Genomic DNA, 15343 nt, shown 5'->3' with positions numbered 1-15343 from the left:
TTAGAGGTGTTGTTAGTAGTGCTAGTCATAAATTCCATGCGGTGGCCCGGCCAAATTCTGGTAATAACTGAGGGAAGAAAAGGGGGGCCATGTGTTTCCAGTCAGAGGCATTTTGGCAAGTGGCAGCAGATATAATATGGCAGGCCAATTTGTTCTGGTGTTTAGAAGGGGAATCCGAGGGGCAGGAGGAAAAATTTCGGTTCTAGCGGGACATTGATCTAAATAATGGATTCTATCACTCTTTGACTTCTCACCAAAATAGGGTTAATTTCGAACAATCAAACTATATATGAAGAAATGAGCCAATGCTAGAGCATAAACGCCAACATCTGTCGGAGGCGTCTGGCAACATTTTGTGAAGGCGAGTAGGGACATAGTACCATCGAAACAGAAGTTTGTATACATTTTCTTTTATTCAAACACAGATTGAGCTAGAGGCAGCATTATCTCGAATTTCAGTCCAGTCTTCGTTGGTAGTCATTAGATCTATGGTGTAAAATCCGACATCGCAATCCTCGACATTAACCTATCATTCCCAACACATCTGTAATACTGACAACTTGAAAAAAAAGCCTTCAAACAAATCCAAGGACTGAACATGCCGGCAGCCTTCAGTGATGTCAGTTTCAAGGGACACACTGTGATTCCAGCTGTTAAGGTGGTAATTTAAGGAGGAGGCTTTGTAAACCACATTGTCCAGCCGCCTACTCCTTAAAGAACCCACAATATCCACAGCGACCCGTTCAAAGGGTTCTAATATGACGGGCATGGGAATGAGAGGTGCCCTCCCCACATCACCAGACTTCCTAACCAACTGGCACACATGGCAGGAGCGACAGTACTTGGCTATATCAGTCAGCATGCCCGGCCAGTAAAAATTGTGTACCAAACAAGCTTTAGTTCTGGCAACACCCAAATGTCTTGCTAGGGGAATCTCATGGCCCACATTCAGCAACCCTTCCCCATAGGTCTGTGGTACAACTAGCTGTCTGTCAACAATTACATCTGGATGCATACTAACTAACATTTTTCTCTCTGTACAAAAGGCTGTTTTCCCCAAAAATTCTATCTTGTTCACCTAACTAACCCTCCCCCTCACTGGTATCAGTGTGTTGCTCTGCTTTGAAAGTGTCACTTCTGAGCTGGTCAGTGTTGCACACAGCAGGAGGATGCCTGTTCTCACTCAGGTCACTGTTTGAGTCTGCAGCTTCTACAGGGAGGGAGGGGGTGCAGGGGGATTAGCTTGTAGTGAGCTTCCCTCCACACTTGCAGGGGTTAATGCACAGCTCCTCTGTGTCGCTCTCTACTGCTAAGACATTGGATACTGTTTCACACTTTGGGTCACCTTCAGAACTAGGCACATGTACATCGACCTGACTATCTAAAACATTAGCAGACATGGTATCACATTTAGGCACAATCACATACGTTTTGCCCTGATCAAATTCACAAACCAGTGGATTTAAAACATTAGTCTCTCTGGCAAGAATAATACCTTTAGTCACATTGGCACATTGGCAAATACCCCTGTTCTCTGCATCACATGTACCTGTAAATCTGCATGAATATTCTCTGCAGCACATGAAATTTCATTACATATTTTTGCACTCAGGTTATTCTGGTCAGCAGAGCCCACCTGGGAAAGAATAGGGTTAGTTTGCGTCAGTGCATCAGAAATGACATCACTTTCATTTATATAAGCAGCATGCATCCTTCCCAAATCAGTCCCCAACAGTACCATGGGAGGCAGATTGTCTAGTACCCCAACGTCTCGTGTTCCACTGAACAGATTCCCCATTCTAGGTACACTCTGGCTAAGGGTCTTTCCACGCTGTGTGCACTGGTGCTCCCCAACCCTTCTTCATCCCAGGAGCCCTGGTAATGGTGTACTTGTCGGCCAGGCAGTCAGCCTCTTGCGATGTCTTAGGGTCACAATCCACAACCAATTCTTTCACATCAGCTGGGCACAGTGAGAGAAACTGCTCCTGGAGAAAGAAATTCTTTAGTTTAATATAGGCCAATACCAGCAAACCCTCAATCCATTGATGCATCATGGTTGATAATTGTCCGGTATAGGTACCAGAGGGATAGCGCCTTGAGTCTCGGTACGTCCGTCTGTAAGCCTCAGGAGTTATGTTGAAATGAAGCAACAAGGCTTTGTTAATTGCGGCATAATCGCCATCCAGTTCCTGGGGAAGGTTTGCAAACACTTCCAAAGATTTCCCTCTCAGTCCAGGGGTTAAATAGCTGGCCCACTCACTGGGGCAGAGCACGAACCGTCGGCAAGTTCTTTGAAATATCCTCAGGAACTTATCAAGGTCGCCGTCTTTGGGAATTGGTCATGACTGGGTTTTTCCCTACCCGGGCCTTGATCTGCCAACTGGCTGCTGAGCCTGGCTAGCTCTGGCTGGTGTTCACTTTCAGCTTGTCGCATTGCGTCTCCCTGTATGCAGCGGTTTGTCGCTCAGCAGCCTCCCTGTCTGCGCAGCGTTCAGCAACATCTTGGAGTTGCTGGATCAGTCACAGTGATGTTGTCGAGTCTGCATTCTTCAACTGTTTAAGAGCAGTGTAAAAGTAACTGTCCAAGATAGACTCCCCACTTGATTCAACAGAGGTATTTGTGGTAATGTCCAGTGCTCACTGCTATCCCTGAGATATGTCTGGCATCTCAGAGGGCATGATTCTCACCCACCTCTGTACGTTCTGCCCGGCTGGTCAGGTCCACATCCTCTGCATACACAAACTCCTCAGAGATGCTTATCTGTCCCTGTGCCTGGCTAATTTCTAAAGACTCTTTGTCAATTGCACAGGTCACTTAGGTCAGTCACCAAAGCACACTTTGAAAGGTCACATATTATATACACATTGTCTTAAATCATCATCATCACCATTTATTTATATAACGCCACTAATTCCGCAGCGCTGTACACGCTCACTCACATCAGTCCCTGCCCCATTGGGGCTTACAATCTAAATTCCCAAACACACGCACACATGCAGAAAAAGACACACACACAGACAGATGGACACAGACTAGGGTCAATTTTGTTAGCAGCCAATTAACCTACCAATATGTTTTTGGACTGTGGGAGGAAACCGGAGCACCCGGAGGAAACCCACGCAAACACGGGGAGAATATTAAGGGAAAATAGCAATAATATATAATCCTCACTGGGAGTCTTAAGGAATGGGTGAGAAAGAAAGGGAAGCTATAACTAATTATCACAGTGTAAAATGTGTATTGCAATAAGGTCTCATACATTTAATTCAGACTATTATGGTACTAATGCAATTAGTGCACTGCCCTATTGGATACAGACACGTGACAGCGCAAATATTGTGGTGGATTTGACTTCATGATGGTGCATAGAAGGCCCAACACAGTTTTTCTTTTTTAAACCCTTTATCTTTTAACTGCAACAATTACAGGGAATTGGAGGAAAAAATACACACAACTGTACTACAAAGATCACGTATGAAAAGAAAAGAAACTCTTTGTAGAATACAAACAAAGCGTAGCTATTTAAACCCCATTCAATGCCAGAATGTTAGGTCTTATCTGCTCTAGCTTCCCCTGCTGTTTAATCATTTCTGTGAATTGACTTTGTTTCCCTTTCAATTTGAACCTGTGGCTTCGACCCCGACTTCGGCTTGTCTGTCGTTTGTACCCTGTGCTTGTGACCTTGACCTAAAGCTTGCATCTGACTCTGATTTTGCCTACTGAATTGGTGCCTCCCTCCTGACATCTTTTTAGAGCTAGTCATGTAAGGTGGCAGCTAGAGGTCCGTGACAAGCAGACTCCCCAGCAGCAAAGTCCACACACCTTGCAACAGTGCGAAATTTTCAATATTCATTGTTGAAAATCACAGTGATACATAATGAAATACTGCTGCAATTTACAATGAAGGGGCTGCTCTGGAGCCCAGATGAAGACCTACATCTTCCACAAAGCGTTTTGCCTCCTCACCAGCAACAGAATGCATCTGACAAATGAAGGAAGTGCTATCAGCATGTGCAAAGCACTGTGATGGATTCAGCGAAGCTGGAGAGGCTTCAGCTGGAGCCCATTGTTACAAAGCTTTTTACAGCTTAATAAATTGACTAATGCAGCTGTCCCCATAGAGGTCTACAGGAACAGTGTAGAGGTCTACAGGATCAGCGTTAAACACTGGTAATTAGGTTAAGACTTGAGGAATCTCTGATTTCTTTGATGTTAACCCTTTGCTAAATAAGAAAAAAACAATGAAAGAGCCTTTGCCAGAGTTTATGTCTGCATTTGTTGGCTCTTCACCACTTGTTAAATAGACTCCATAGCCTGATACTAAGCTTACCACTAACATCTACATTGTCTTTAGATTTGGTTGTTTTATGTATTTTTTATGTTTGTGATGTTTTAGACTGGCCTAACATATCTGGCTACACACATAAAACATGATAATTGTTATAATTGTTTGTGACAAGTAAATGTTACAAATAGTAATATATAAAATCAGAATCATGATTAAATATAAAATGTTTGAAAAACCAACATCAATTACAGCACGTTTATTTTATAATTAAAATATAATTCGCAAATTAAAAATAATATCAATTGCACTTAGTTTAAGAGTTTTCCATTTTTAGATCAAAAGTTTACATGAAACATCCAGCCTGGTATCGTTCTTCATACGCTGGTTTCTAAATGACAGGTTAAGAGGTTTCCTGCCACTATTTGTCTTTTAACATCTTGTGTAATTAGGTTAATTTTCATTGAAACACTTAAAACAGTACTCATTAAAATGGAGAACAAGAGTATGGTAAGAAGCTCAAATTAATCATGAGAGTGAGCTACTATAATGTCGTTAATAAGTGCCAGTTTTGGTAGTGGATCTTCATCGAAATGCGACTGGAATGTGCAAAATGTGTCTAGCTCAGGGCTGTTGCAAAAAGGGTGTCTTTTTTTATGGAAATGATCATGGGCCCTCAGCACCCCTTCGTCCAGAATTTCATTAATCTTGCTCCACCAAATGAAATCCAATTTTTGCACAACTCTACACAATTAAGTGCACTTGTGTATCTAAACGATCCCCTGAGGAAATTCGCTCAGTGAATGAAACGCGTTGATGTCAGACCGGAAGGAAGCACTGTGTATTCCACCATGGAACGCATGCCACATACCGCCCGAACTATCTCCCTCTCTCCGTTTGCGAGCTGCCGCTCTAATACCATCAGGACATCCCCAATACCTCCTCTGCTACCCAAATCAAGACTATCACGCTCCAGGACATTGTTTGGATTCATCCAATCAGACGCTGGCTCCAAGGATAGTAAGGTTGGTTATAGACTGATCCATCCATACAGCCTCCTACGCATGTTTCCAAGCAACTCCAGGCGACTATTTTAATTAATTATATGTTGGACATTTCACTCTGGACTTTATCTGATAGGATACTTATTTTGTATCAGTGACACGAGTGTTTATCTATTTACTGTGTTATTTTATTCTATACGTTATGTTGTATCAGGTATACAGGTTTCTGCTATTTCAATATTAAAAGCATGTATTATTTTAATTGTTTCCCATAGCTATCTTTGAATCCACAGTTATACAATTGATACACAAGTTAGAGTATTTAATTATCAGCATATTACTGGACATATTTATAAGATTCAACCGCATTATAATACTCTTCCTGATTGGCATTCCAATACTTATTAAAATCTTCACTATAGGCAATTGAGCGCTTACTTTACCACCATTGCACTTGTGTATCTACCCTGTACTTTGCAAGGAATACCCTCACTTCATTAAACTCCTCCCATTGGTTGGGGTACTGGACTCACCTTTACAAATCAAGGCCACAGCATCTCCATAGAGGATTAGTATTGAGCATTGGAGATCCTGGAGGATAGGTGAATGAATGTGTGGAGGGGAAGAGGCGTGACAAAATGCATCATTTTGGCCCTGCCCCGCATTGCAATGGTTTCATTTCATCACAGGGAGCAAAATTAAAATGATGGAACTAACTGTGAAATGCGTCATGGAGGACCCCGCTCATTTCAATAGAAAATGGTGACAATGTGGTAGAATGGGAGACCTTCCCAGACATTCTGGGAGAGTGAGCAAGTATGGCAGGAGGGTTTTGCACAGGGTTACCTATGTGGCTTACTGGCCATGTGTAGAACTCTACATTTTAGAATGTACTTAATTTCTGTTCTGTTTGCTTTTTCTTTTCCAATTTTATTTTTGTTTAATTTGGTTTACATTATGAAATCAACTACACCACTCTAAACAAAAGAACTTTGTGGAATCTACACAAAGTGCATTATTGTATGCATTATTGTACTAGCCGGGTGAAATAAATGGCTTTGCAAAATCACCTATCAACCCCTAGCCTCACCTCTGTAGGAATTGTATTTTCATAAGATGTAATGACATCTTCCGTAAGCTTCTGAAGTATAGCATGTGACAGGTAGGCTAATTAAGTAATGCAGTAGCTTGGTTTCTGGCAAACATACCTGGAAGGGATTGTTGTTTGATAGGAATATTCTTCCTGCTGAAAAGTTATGTAAAGGGTTAGCAGACTGTATGACATGGGATGGTTGAGCCCTTTTGACCATATTCTCTGTCCTCCCTTAATTTCCCTGACAGTGTGACCAGAACTGAGGGATCAGCCTTTTCACAAGCTCTCAAAGAGCGTATATTTCTGTGGGCAAAGTAAGTCCCAGTCATGTTTGTTTCACAAGAAATCACCATCACACTGACAAACTGAACTCTCATCTCAGTCTCCTCTATGGCACAATTTCCTCCTATTTCCTCCATTGCATACACAATGAAACAAGTCTCTGTATAGTTTATTCATGTATTTGCGTGACCAGGGAAAAAGGATGATTATGTAAAACAAATCTTCTCAAGTCATTAAAATAACCACCACAACATATCCAACTTATCTGTTCAAACTGTAGGGATACATTCTGTGCTGCTACACTGGAAGTGAACAAGTTAAAGTGATACTATTTTATTGAATAAAGTGACAATATTTTTTTACTGAGGTTTTTGAAACCAATAACTAGTTTTACTAATTCTTTCAAAAACATCAGATCACTTTGGGCACGCCTGGTTGGCAGATAACTGTTATAGGAGTGTGGGGCCTATTTATTAAGCCTTGAAACAGATATTTCCGGTGTTGTACGAATTATCGTCTCTGACAAAGCCGACACACTTAAGCTCTACAAATTAACCCCCGAATGCAATAACATCAATAGTATGAGAATGTAGACTTACTATATAGCAGGCAGTCATTCTGTATGGCAGCTGTAACGCGCTACATATCTAAAATGCGACTGTGGGAAAGATCTAAATAAAGAAATGATGTCCTTTTTAATAGACTGAGTGCAAATGCGGCTTTTAAAGCGACAATGGCCGGCCCCACCGCCTGTATAATGTAAGTAAGACTCTCCTCTGGTCTACAAACTTTCAAGCGTTCTCTGAAAACCTACCTCTTCAGACAAGCTTATAATATTCCTCAGTCATCCTCTTAACCTCGCTACCTTTAGCCTTATACACAATTTTACACAAGACAATTACCCCCTGACCAACATTGTTGTGTGACGGGATCATTTAGCTTATGAGTCACTTTTACCTTTGCAGTCTGGCTGGGCCAAAATGCAAAATGTAGACTTAACCTCATGTGTCAATCTCCCATTGTCCCATAGACTGTAAGCTTGCGAGCAGGGCCTTCTCACCTCTTTGTCTGTTTTACCCAGTTTGTTTATTAGTTTACTATGTTTGTCCCCAATTGTAAAGCGCTACGGAATATGTTGGCGCTATATAAATAAATGATGATGATGATACAGGCGGTGGGTCCGCCTGTATTACATTATACATTAGATAGATCTTTCTCACAGTCGCATTTTAGATCTGAAGATCGTTACAGTTGCCGGACAGAATGGCTGCCTGCTATATGGTAAGTCTACATTCTCATACTATCAATGTTATTGCTTTCTGGGTTAATTTGTAGTGTTTAACTGTGTCGGCTTTGTCAGAGCTGATGACACCACTGCCACCGGATATTTCTGCATGGTTTAAGCATAATTTAGTATCCTAGTTATTTAACAAAAGCCTAATGCAGGAGATAATATAGATAGCTCCTGCATTAGGCTAAGTATCACATTATACTGCAGTCCCCATAATTCTGTACGGGCCAATTTATCAAGCTCCAAAAAGCCTAGCTGAAGATAACGTTAGCTGTTCTGCCCAATGTCAAAAGTATCACAGGAGAGGGATTTTTGGGTCCCTCTCCGGCAGGCTTCGTGCTCTCCTCTCCGTTAAATACCGAAAATGGCTCTGTGCATGCGCATTAAAGACATGGCTCAGATCCTGGAGATGTTGGTATAGTTAAATCACTGCCAGGACAACTTCTTATTGAATGCGCTGTCCCAGCATGATTTTTTGATAAATTACTGCAGTAAATCATACTTTATCGTTGCGATAAGGGATGATAATTAACAGAGGGGGGAGATGCGGCCATTAATAAATAGGCACCTGTGTGAGTGTACAAGTTCCAACCACAATAACAGGCCTGCATTGACATGAATGACAAATGGCTGGATCTGTGATATTTAGCAGCTCACGTGGCAGAATAGGCATGTGTAAGGCTAGCATAACATACAGATCTAAGTAAACAACTAGAGGCTAAATTAGACTGGAAAAAAACACTTATTATTTACAAAAACTTACTAAAGTATGAAATATATTATAGGGAACTTACATAACATAACATTTATTTATACAGCACCAATTATATTAGGCAGTGCTGCACAGAAAAAAATTGAATCATCTACCTCAATGGAACTTACACTCTAAATTCCCTAATACACACACACTTATAACCTAACAGTATGTTTTTGGACTGTGTGAGGAAACCGAAGCCCTTGGAGAAAACTCCACGCAATCACAGGGAGAACATATGAACCCCACACAGGGCCTTCGTTGGTTTGAACCCATGACCCAGGCACTATGAGGTAGCAATGCTATCCACTGTGCCACCGCTGTAGATGCCAGTAGGTGATGACAATTGTAGTACATAACAGTGTTGTGGCCAGTGAGCAGGATGCACGTTGGCACAGTGGTCAGCATAGCTGCCTTACAACTCTGGGGCCATGGGGTCTACTCTGACCAGGTCACCATCTGTCTGTAAATTCTGTGTTCGTCTAGGTTTCATCTGGGTGGTCAAGTTTCCCAATTCATAACCTGATAGGCTAATTGGCTTCTGAAGGAAGTAACCAGAATGGGAGTTTGTGTGGTAGAGAATTTGTATGGTAAAACAGTCTCTTAAACAGCTATGTAATATGTTGGTGCTATACAAGGGATAATATTAATGCAGCTTTTAAATACTTTAGTGATATTAGCACATTACAAAATTACATTTTTATTATCCTGTAGTTATACACCGCCTACATATTACACAGCGCTTTACAGAGTATACTGAATCATTCACATCAGTCCCTGCCCCAGTAGAACTTACAATCTATATTCCCTACCACATAAACACACACCACACACACAAACACGGGTTAATTTTGTCAGAAGCCAATTAACCAATCAATTTGTTTTCAGTGTGTGATAGACAACCAGAGCACTTGGAGGATACCCACGAAAACAAAGGGACAACATACAAACGCCACACAAATAAAGTGTCCTCGACACGGGGAGAACATACATAGTCCACACAGATAAAATGCCCTGGACAGGATCAAACCCACGGTCTCAGTGCTGTGAGGCAGCAATGCTGACCACTTTGAGACCCTGCCAGCATGTTGGTATATCTGTATGACCTATACACAAACATTTAGCAAATATAATTTTTCTACTCGGAATGCAAGGTGTAGATGCCATTATCTGTGGTCTGTAGGACTGGATGATCACTCCTCCTGTCCAGGACCAGTCCAGCAATGCAGCTGTCAATCACAGTACTGGACATCAAACACTTTAGGCAAACCTGTCAATCATCGATCCAGATTTCCAGCACAATGTGGTGACTGATTCTGACAGCCAAAGAAATCAGTCAGGAGAGAGCACTCTATGTTATTATATTGCACTTGTATTACACATGGACAAGCTACAGCAACAAATTATACATTTCTGGTTGTTCTGAGGGGCAATCACAATTAACAGTAGGGGATTATGAGACTAGACCCAGGACTGTATTTAACGCTGCTGCCCTTTGCACTTTGAACAAATACACTCTAAATTAGTAATTGTAAAGAATACACAATCCTATATCTCTATTGAATATTCCCTCTATTATTTTGGTTGAAAAAAAAAGATAAAACGAAGATAAATGTATGGTTAGGTTTTCTATATGGGAAAGAAAAAAAAGAATCTCTCTTAAAAAGTAAATTTTATTTTCTATCAAACAAAAGGAAAATCTCAAACTTATAGTTCAAATGATAGTATATCAAGTTACCACCCCACTCAGAAAGGATAAACTCTTTCACTTGATGCGCAATTTCCTCCGACACTCCCATTTTAAAGAAAGCGAGATAAGGAACATATTCACTTTGCTGGTTCAGGAAATTGGTCAAAGCTGGTCATCGCGAATGAATCTGTTGCCTTCTGAGTGTTTCCCATAGTAAACGTAGCGGCATTTCCCTGCAACTCCTGGAACACAAAAAAGAACAGATGTGATAATCTCACAGTCATACAATGGCATAATGCACTTGATTTTTACACTTTATTAGAGCTCTCATCATTTAAGAACAACAACCTTGGACACCCTTCTCTTCAGTCACCAGTGGATGCCCCTTGTCAGCTGCATATTCCTGGGTGTTAGTCAAATATAGGTTTCGAAATTAGATATATATTTATTTATATATATATATATATATATATATATATATATATATATATATACATATATATATATACATATATATATATACATATATATATATATATATATATATATATATATACATACATACACATACATACATATTACACACACTGTTCAGCCACAGCCTTAAAACCACAGAAGTGAAGTAAATAACATTGATTATCCTGTTACAATGACACCTGTCAAGGACTGTTATATATTAGGCAGCAAGTGGACAGTCAGTTCTTGTAGTTGAAGTATTTTAAGCAGGAAAAATGTGCAAGCGTAAGGAGGACCTGAGAGACTTTGACAAGGGCCCGATTGTGTTGGTTAGATGACTGGGTCAGAGCATCTCCAAAATTGCAGGTCTTGTGGGGTGTTCCCAGCATGCAGTGGTTAGTACCTATCAAAAGTGGTTCAAGGAAGGACAACCGGTGACAGGGTCATGGGTGCCCAAGGCTGACTGATGCTCGTGGAGAGTAAAGACTAGCCCGTCTGGTTCAATCCCACAGTGGAGTTACTGTAGCACAAATTGCTGAAAAAGTTAATGCTGGCTATGATAGAAAGGTGTCAGAACACACAGTGCTGTGTAGCCACAGACGGTCAGAGCGCCCCTGTTCACCACCAAAAGTGTCTACAATGGGCATATGTGTGCCAAAACTGGACCATGGAGCAGTTGGAAGAATGTGGCCTGGTCCGATGAATCACATTTTCTTTTACATCATGTGGTGAGCAGATTGCGTGTGTTTCGTTGACATGGGGAAAAGATACCACCACTATGCACTATGGGAAGAAAGCAGCCGGCGGAGGTAGTGTGATGCTCTGGGTAATTTTCTGTTGGGAGACCGTGGGACCTGGCATTCATGTGGATGTTACTTTGACATGTGCCAACTACTAAAACATTGCTGCAGACCAAGTATAACCCTTTATGACAATGGTATTACCTGATGGCAGTGGCCTCCTTCAGCAGGATAATGCTTCCTGCCACACTGCAAAAATTGTTTAGGAATGGTTTAAGGAACATGCCAAAGAGTTTTGTTAGGTCTTCTCAAAGTAAATAACCTTAATTTACTAACAAGACAACCATTCTTATAGCACTCTCATATTGTTGTATGTCTTTCTTATAGACAGTTGATCAAACCTGTACCCCATATTCTAACCAGAAACAAACATCGGTGGAACTATTGAAAAATTGCATGGTGCGCTTCACAGCACTTCTGTGGTGTTGTCAACTCCTTTTATTTAACATAAAACAGTCAATTTAACACATACCAGATATAAAAAATACAGCACTTTATTGCACAGTTTTAAAACATGAACCTAAGCCAAGTCCCAACACAATTAGTCATTCTGGATTTTTTTACAAAATGGTTTGACACATAAATCAGCAAATACGAATAGAAAGAAATACCAATCATTATAAAGAAAGTGTGTGTGATGCACCAATAATCATATAGGAAGCTTTAGCAAATCTACCCAAAGAGCAAGTGTTCATTTCCATCAATAAAATGTTGAAAATCTCAATTGGCACAAAACAACTCTGTAATTAAAAATTAAACAAAATGGGATTTTGGACTTTTCTTGCGCTGCTCCATTTGTCCTCCATTATCTAGGAAGTCAGTATGTATGCTTTCGGAGCTTCTACTAGGAATTGATTATCCGTATTGTTTAGTAGTGGTTTAAGCGTTGTCACCACGTGGTTCTCTACATATCACCGCACATGTAAAGCACACATGTGAACAAAGGCGCGCTAACTACATGGCCAAGGACCAATCACTGGTTCCTGTTCCTAAAACTGAACTTTCCGTCTATCAATGATAGCCAGTGGAAGTCATGTATGAGGCATTGGTCACCATGCCCTCTGGGCCCAGTCTCAATTGTGAACTTTGTATTTCTGTAGATTTGCCACTTCGTATGCACCTGTCCTTAATCAATTACAGCAAACATAACATTGGGCTGTAACGTCTCTCAAAGCGACAGATATAAAGCAAGTGTGCAACTGCATATCAAAAGGAGTTCAGAACAGAAAACATTGATTTGATAGATCTTGAATAAAAAGTACTACACAGAGCCACCCTGAAAGTTAAATGATAGCTATAATCAGAGGAGACACTGTCAAAAATATAGGAGCTGTGCAGTGACAGAAAGCAGAGCATCTGACAAAGATACTGGTGCAAGTATTCGCCTCAACCAATCACATCACTAATAAGAGGTGACAACACTTCCCAGCCAGTGTCTTAAAGTTCTCTCTTCATTTATTCAAACTCCCCTCATCACAAACGTCATTCCAAATACGGCTGCTGGGAGGCAGCTATGCTGGAGACATGGTAATAGATAACTGGAATCCACTGCACCCTATGTGCTTGTCAGAAGTGCTCTCAGCTTCTCTAGTTTAAGGACATAGAGCACAAATAAACATATTGTTAAAGAGGTTGGCAATATATCATATCAGAAGAGGCCCAGCAACTAAAGTGAGAATAACTCAGACCAGGGTGCAACTAGCAATCACCGGGTTCTATAACAAGAACACGTTTGTTTTGGATGGAGGGGGGGGGACGACGACTTGTATCTACTTACCATTCCAGAGGACCCTGCTCTTCCAAGCAAATGTGCGCCAAAAACAGACGTCGCACTTTGGCTTATCGCTGTGTCATAAATAGTCAACATAAGATGCGATCATACTAGATAATTATACTTATCATTATATGTGAGACAAACAAAAGATCTGGATCGAAAAGATCCTTACGAAAAACACTTATGATTGAAAACAAATGTATTGGAGTGTGTGCGGACAGACCACACACTTAATAACTAATTAAGTGTTCGGCCATCTGAGGAGATTTTTCTGTGCAACAGATGTTCAATGGACAGTTTGTGGATTTCCATTAAAATTCATAAAATCGCTGCATGTGTAGGTACATTTGGCGATGACATGTTGACAGAGCAACATGACATAGGTAATTGGTAGTTCCTATCTGTGTGAAAAAAAATACCATAAACAAACATAAAACATACTGTTACTTATAATTAGCAGAAACCAATTTTGTGTTGTGCTAACAATAAAAAATTATTTTTATTGAATATCACTAAAGATTCCTATATGGTTTCATATGCTATTATTTGCTGGATTGCGCTTGAAGGGATAGTTTATCAAGCAGGTTTATTGGAAAGGCCTCAGGTATGTGCCAGTCAGTTCTGATCTCTGCATTTTAGGAGCCGGACTCTGAAACCTCAGCGACTGGAGGTGGTGTGAAAGATGTAAGTGTGAGTTAGCTGTCGCCTTGCATTACATTCTCATAAGATGTTTGCCCAGTTGTGGAACAGATGACAGATTCGGAGGGAGAAGGATAGCTCAGATGCCAACACTTGCCTTAGGAATGAGGTGTGGGCTTGATGGTAGCTTAAGATTCACTATACAGAGAAAAACAATATTTCAGCTGGTAGTTGAGATTGGTAGAAAAATGTATTTCCAATGATCAGGCTGTAAAACTAGACTGTAGCACCAGGGCACCCCGCTGACTGATACTAAAGTCCAGATAATCTCTTTCCATTTTCCCAAAACTATGCTCACTGTGACAATACTGGCAGCAAAAAGAGAGCAGGGAGTTCTCTGTGTGACAGTACATGAGAAATCAATGGTGACATGACATGAGAGGAGGCGGGTGAAGTGTGGAGTGAGGGATCTCTGGGGACACATCACACACACCACAGGACACAGGACACTGATGTGGACTTAAAACAAAGATAAGTTGTTACCAGCATATTGTAACAGGGATAGGAAATGGAGTAAGGCAATTACACAGCTGGTGAGCAGTATATGTGGAATAACAGACAAGCATTTATCTGTAATAACCGTTATAACACCAGGAAGGTATTCCACCTTCCTGGTGTCAATGAACTATTTTGCCATAGGTTGAAAACTAGACCATATGACTATTTTGTTTTCAATAAACATACCTCCAGTTATCGGTTTGGTTTGTTTACTCTGAGCCTGTTAAGCATACAGGGATAATTTACTATGTTCAGAAAAAATGCATTAACCAAATTTTTGTCTCACATACATATTTAATTTGGAAACGTTTTTGTAATCTATGGAATTGTCATGTTTGGGCATAAGAAAAATAAAATAAATACTAGTGTAATAAACAGACAGTAATAGCACTAGTGCTATCCTTCAAGGTGAAGAAATGAGACATGCAAATTACTAGGTACACAACTTACAATCACTTTTAACATCCTGGCTATAGTCGCATACCCATTTATAAATTTGTAATACTCTTTCATAAAGTGAAAACCTGTACGTTAGTAGTAACTAATGCATAAATAAACACGCTATACAACTGCCTGTTGGCTACAAACAATAACATAGCCCTGGTCTCTGACTTCCATTCTTAAAGACGCCTGCACAGATGTAAAACACAAGATATAACATCTCATCCCCTGACCCTATCTGCTTTTCTGCTGCTTCCAAGATGTAATATGACCTT

The 15343-nt window shown here is 40.6% G+C and overlaps 1 protein-coding gene across 1 annotated transcript in view; it reads right to left on the bottom strand.

Annotated features, from left to right (window-relative positions):
• Positions 1–10365: 10365 nt before the first annotated feature.
• LRMDA (leucine rich melanocyte differentiation associated) overlaps positions 10366–15343 on the bottom strand; it is a 790872-nt gene continuing 785894 nt past the window's right edge. The window contains exon 7 of the mRNA XM_075217082.1: positions 10366–10642. Within this exon, the coding sequence (XP_075073183.1) occupies positions 10563–10642 (80 nt within the window). The 3' untranslated portion in view covers positions 10366–10562. The remainder of the gene's footprint in view (positions 10643–15343) is intronic.

The sequence above is a fragment of the Mixophyes fleayi genome, chromosome 6 (genome assembly GCF_038048845.1).
Source record: "Mixophyes fleayi isolate aMixFle1 chromosome 6, aMixFle1.hap1, whole genome shotgun sequence".
Classification (NCBI taxonomy): Eukaryota; Metazoa; Chordata; class Amphibia; order Anura; family Limnodynastidae; genus Mixophyes; species Mixophyes fleayi.
The sequence above is the reverse complement of the archived record's forward strand: the minus strand, read 5'-3'. Positions and strand labels throughout refer to the sequence as shown.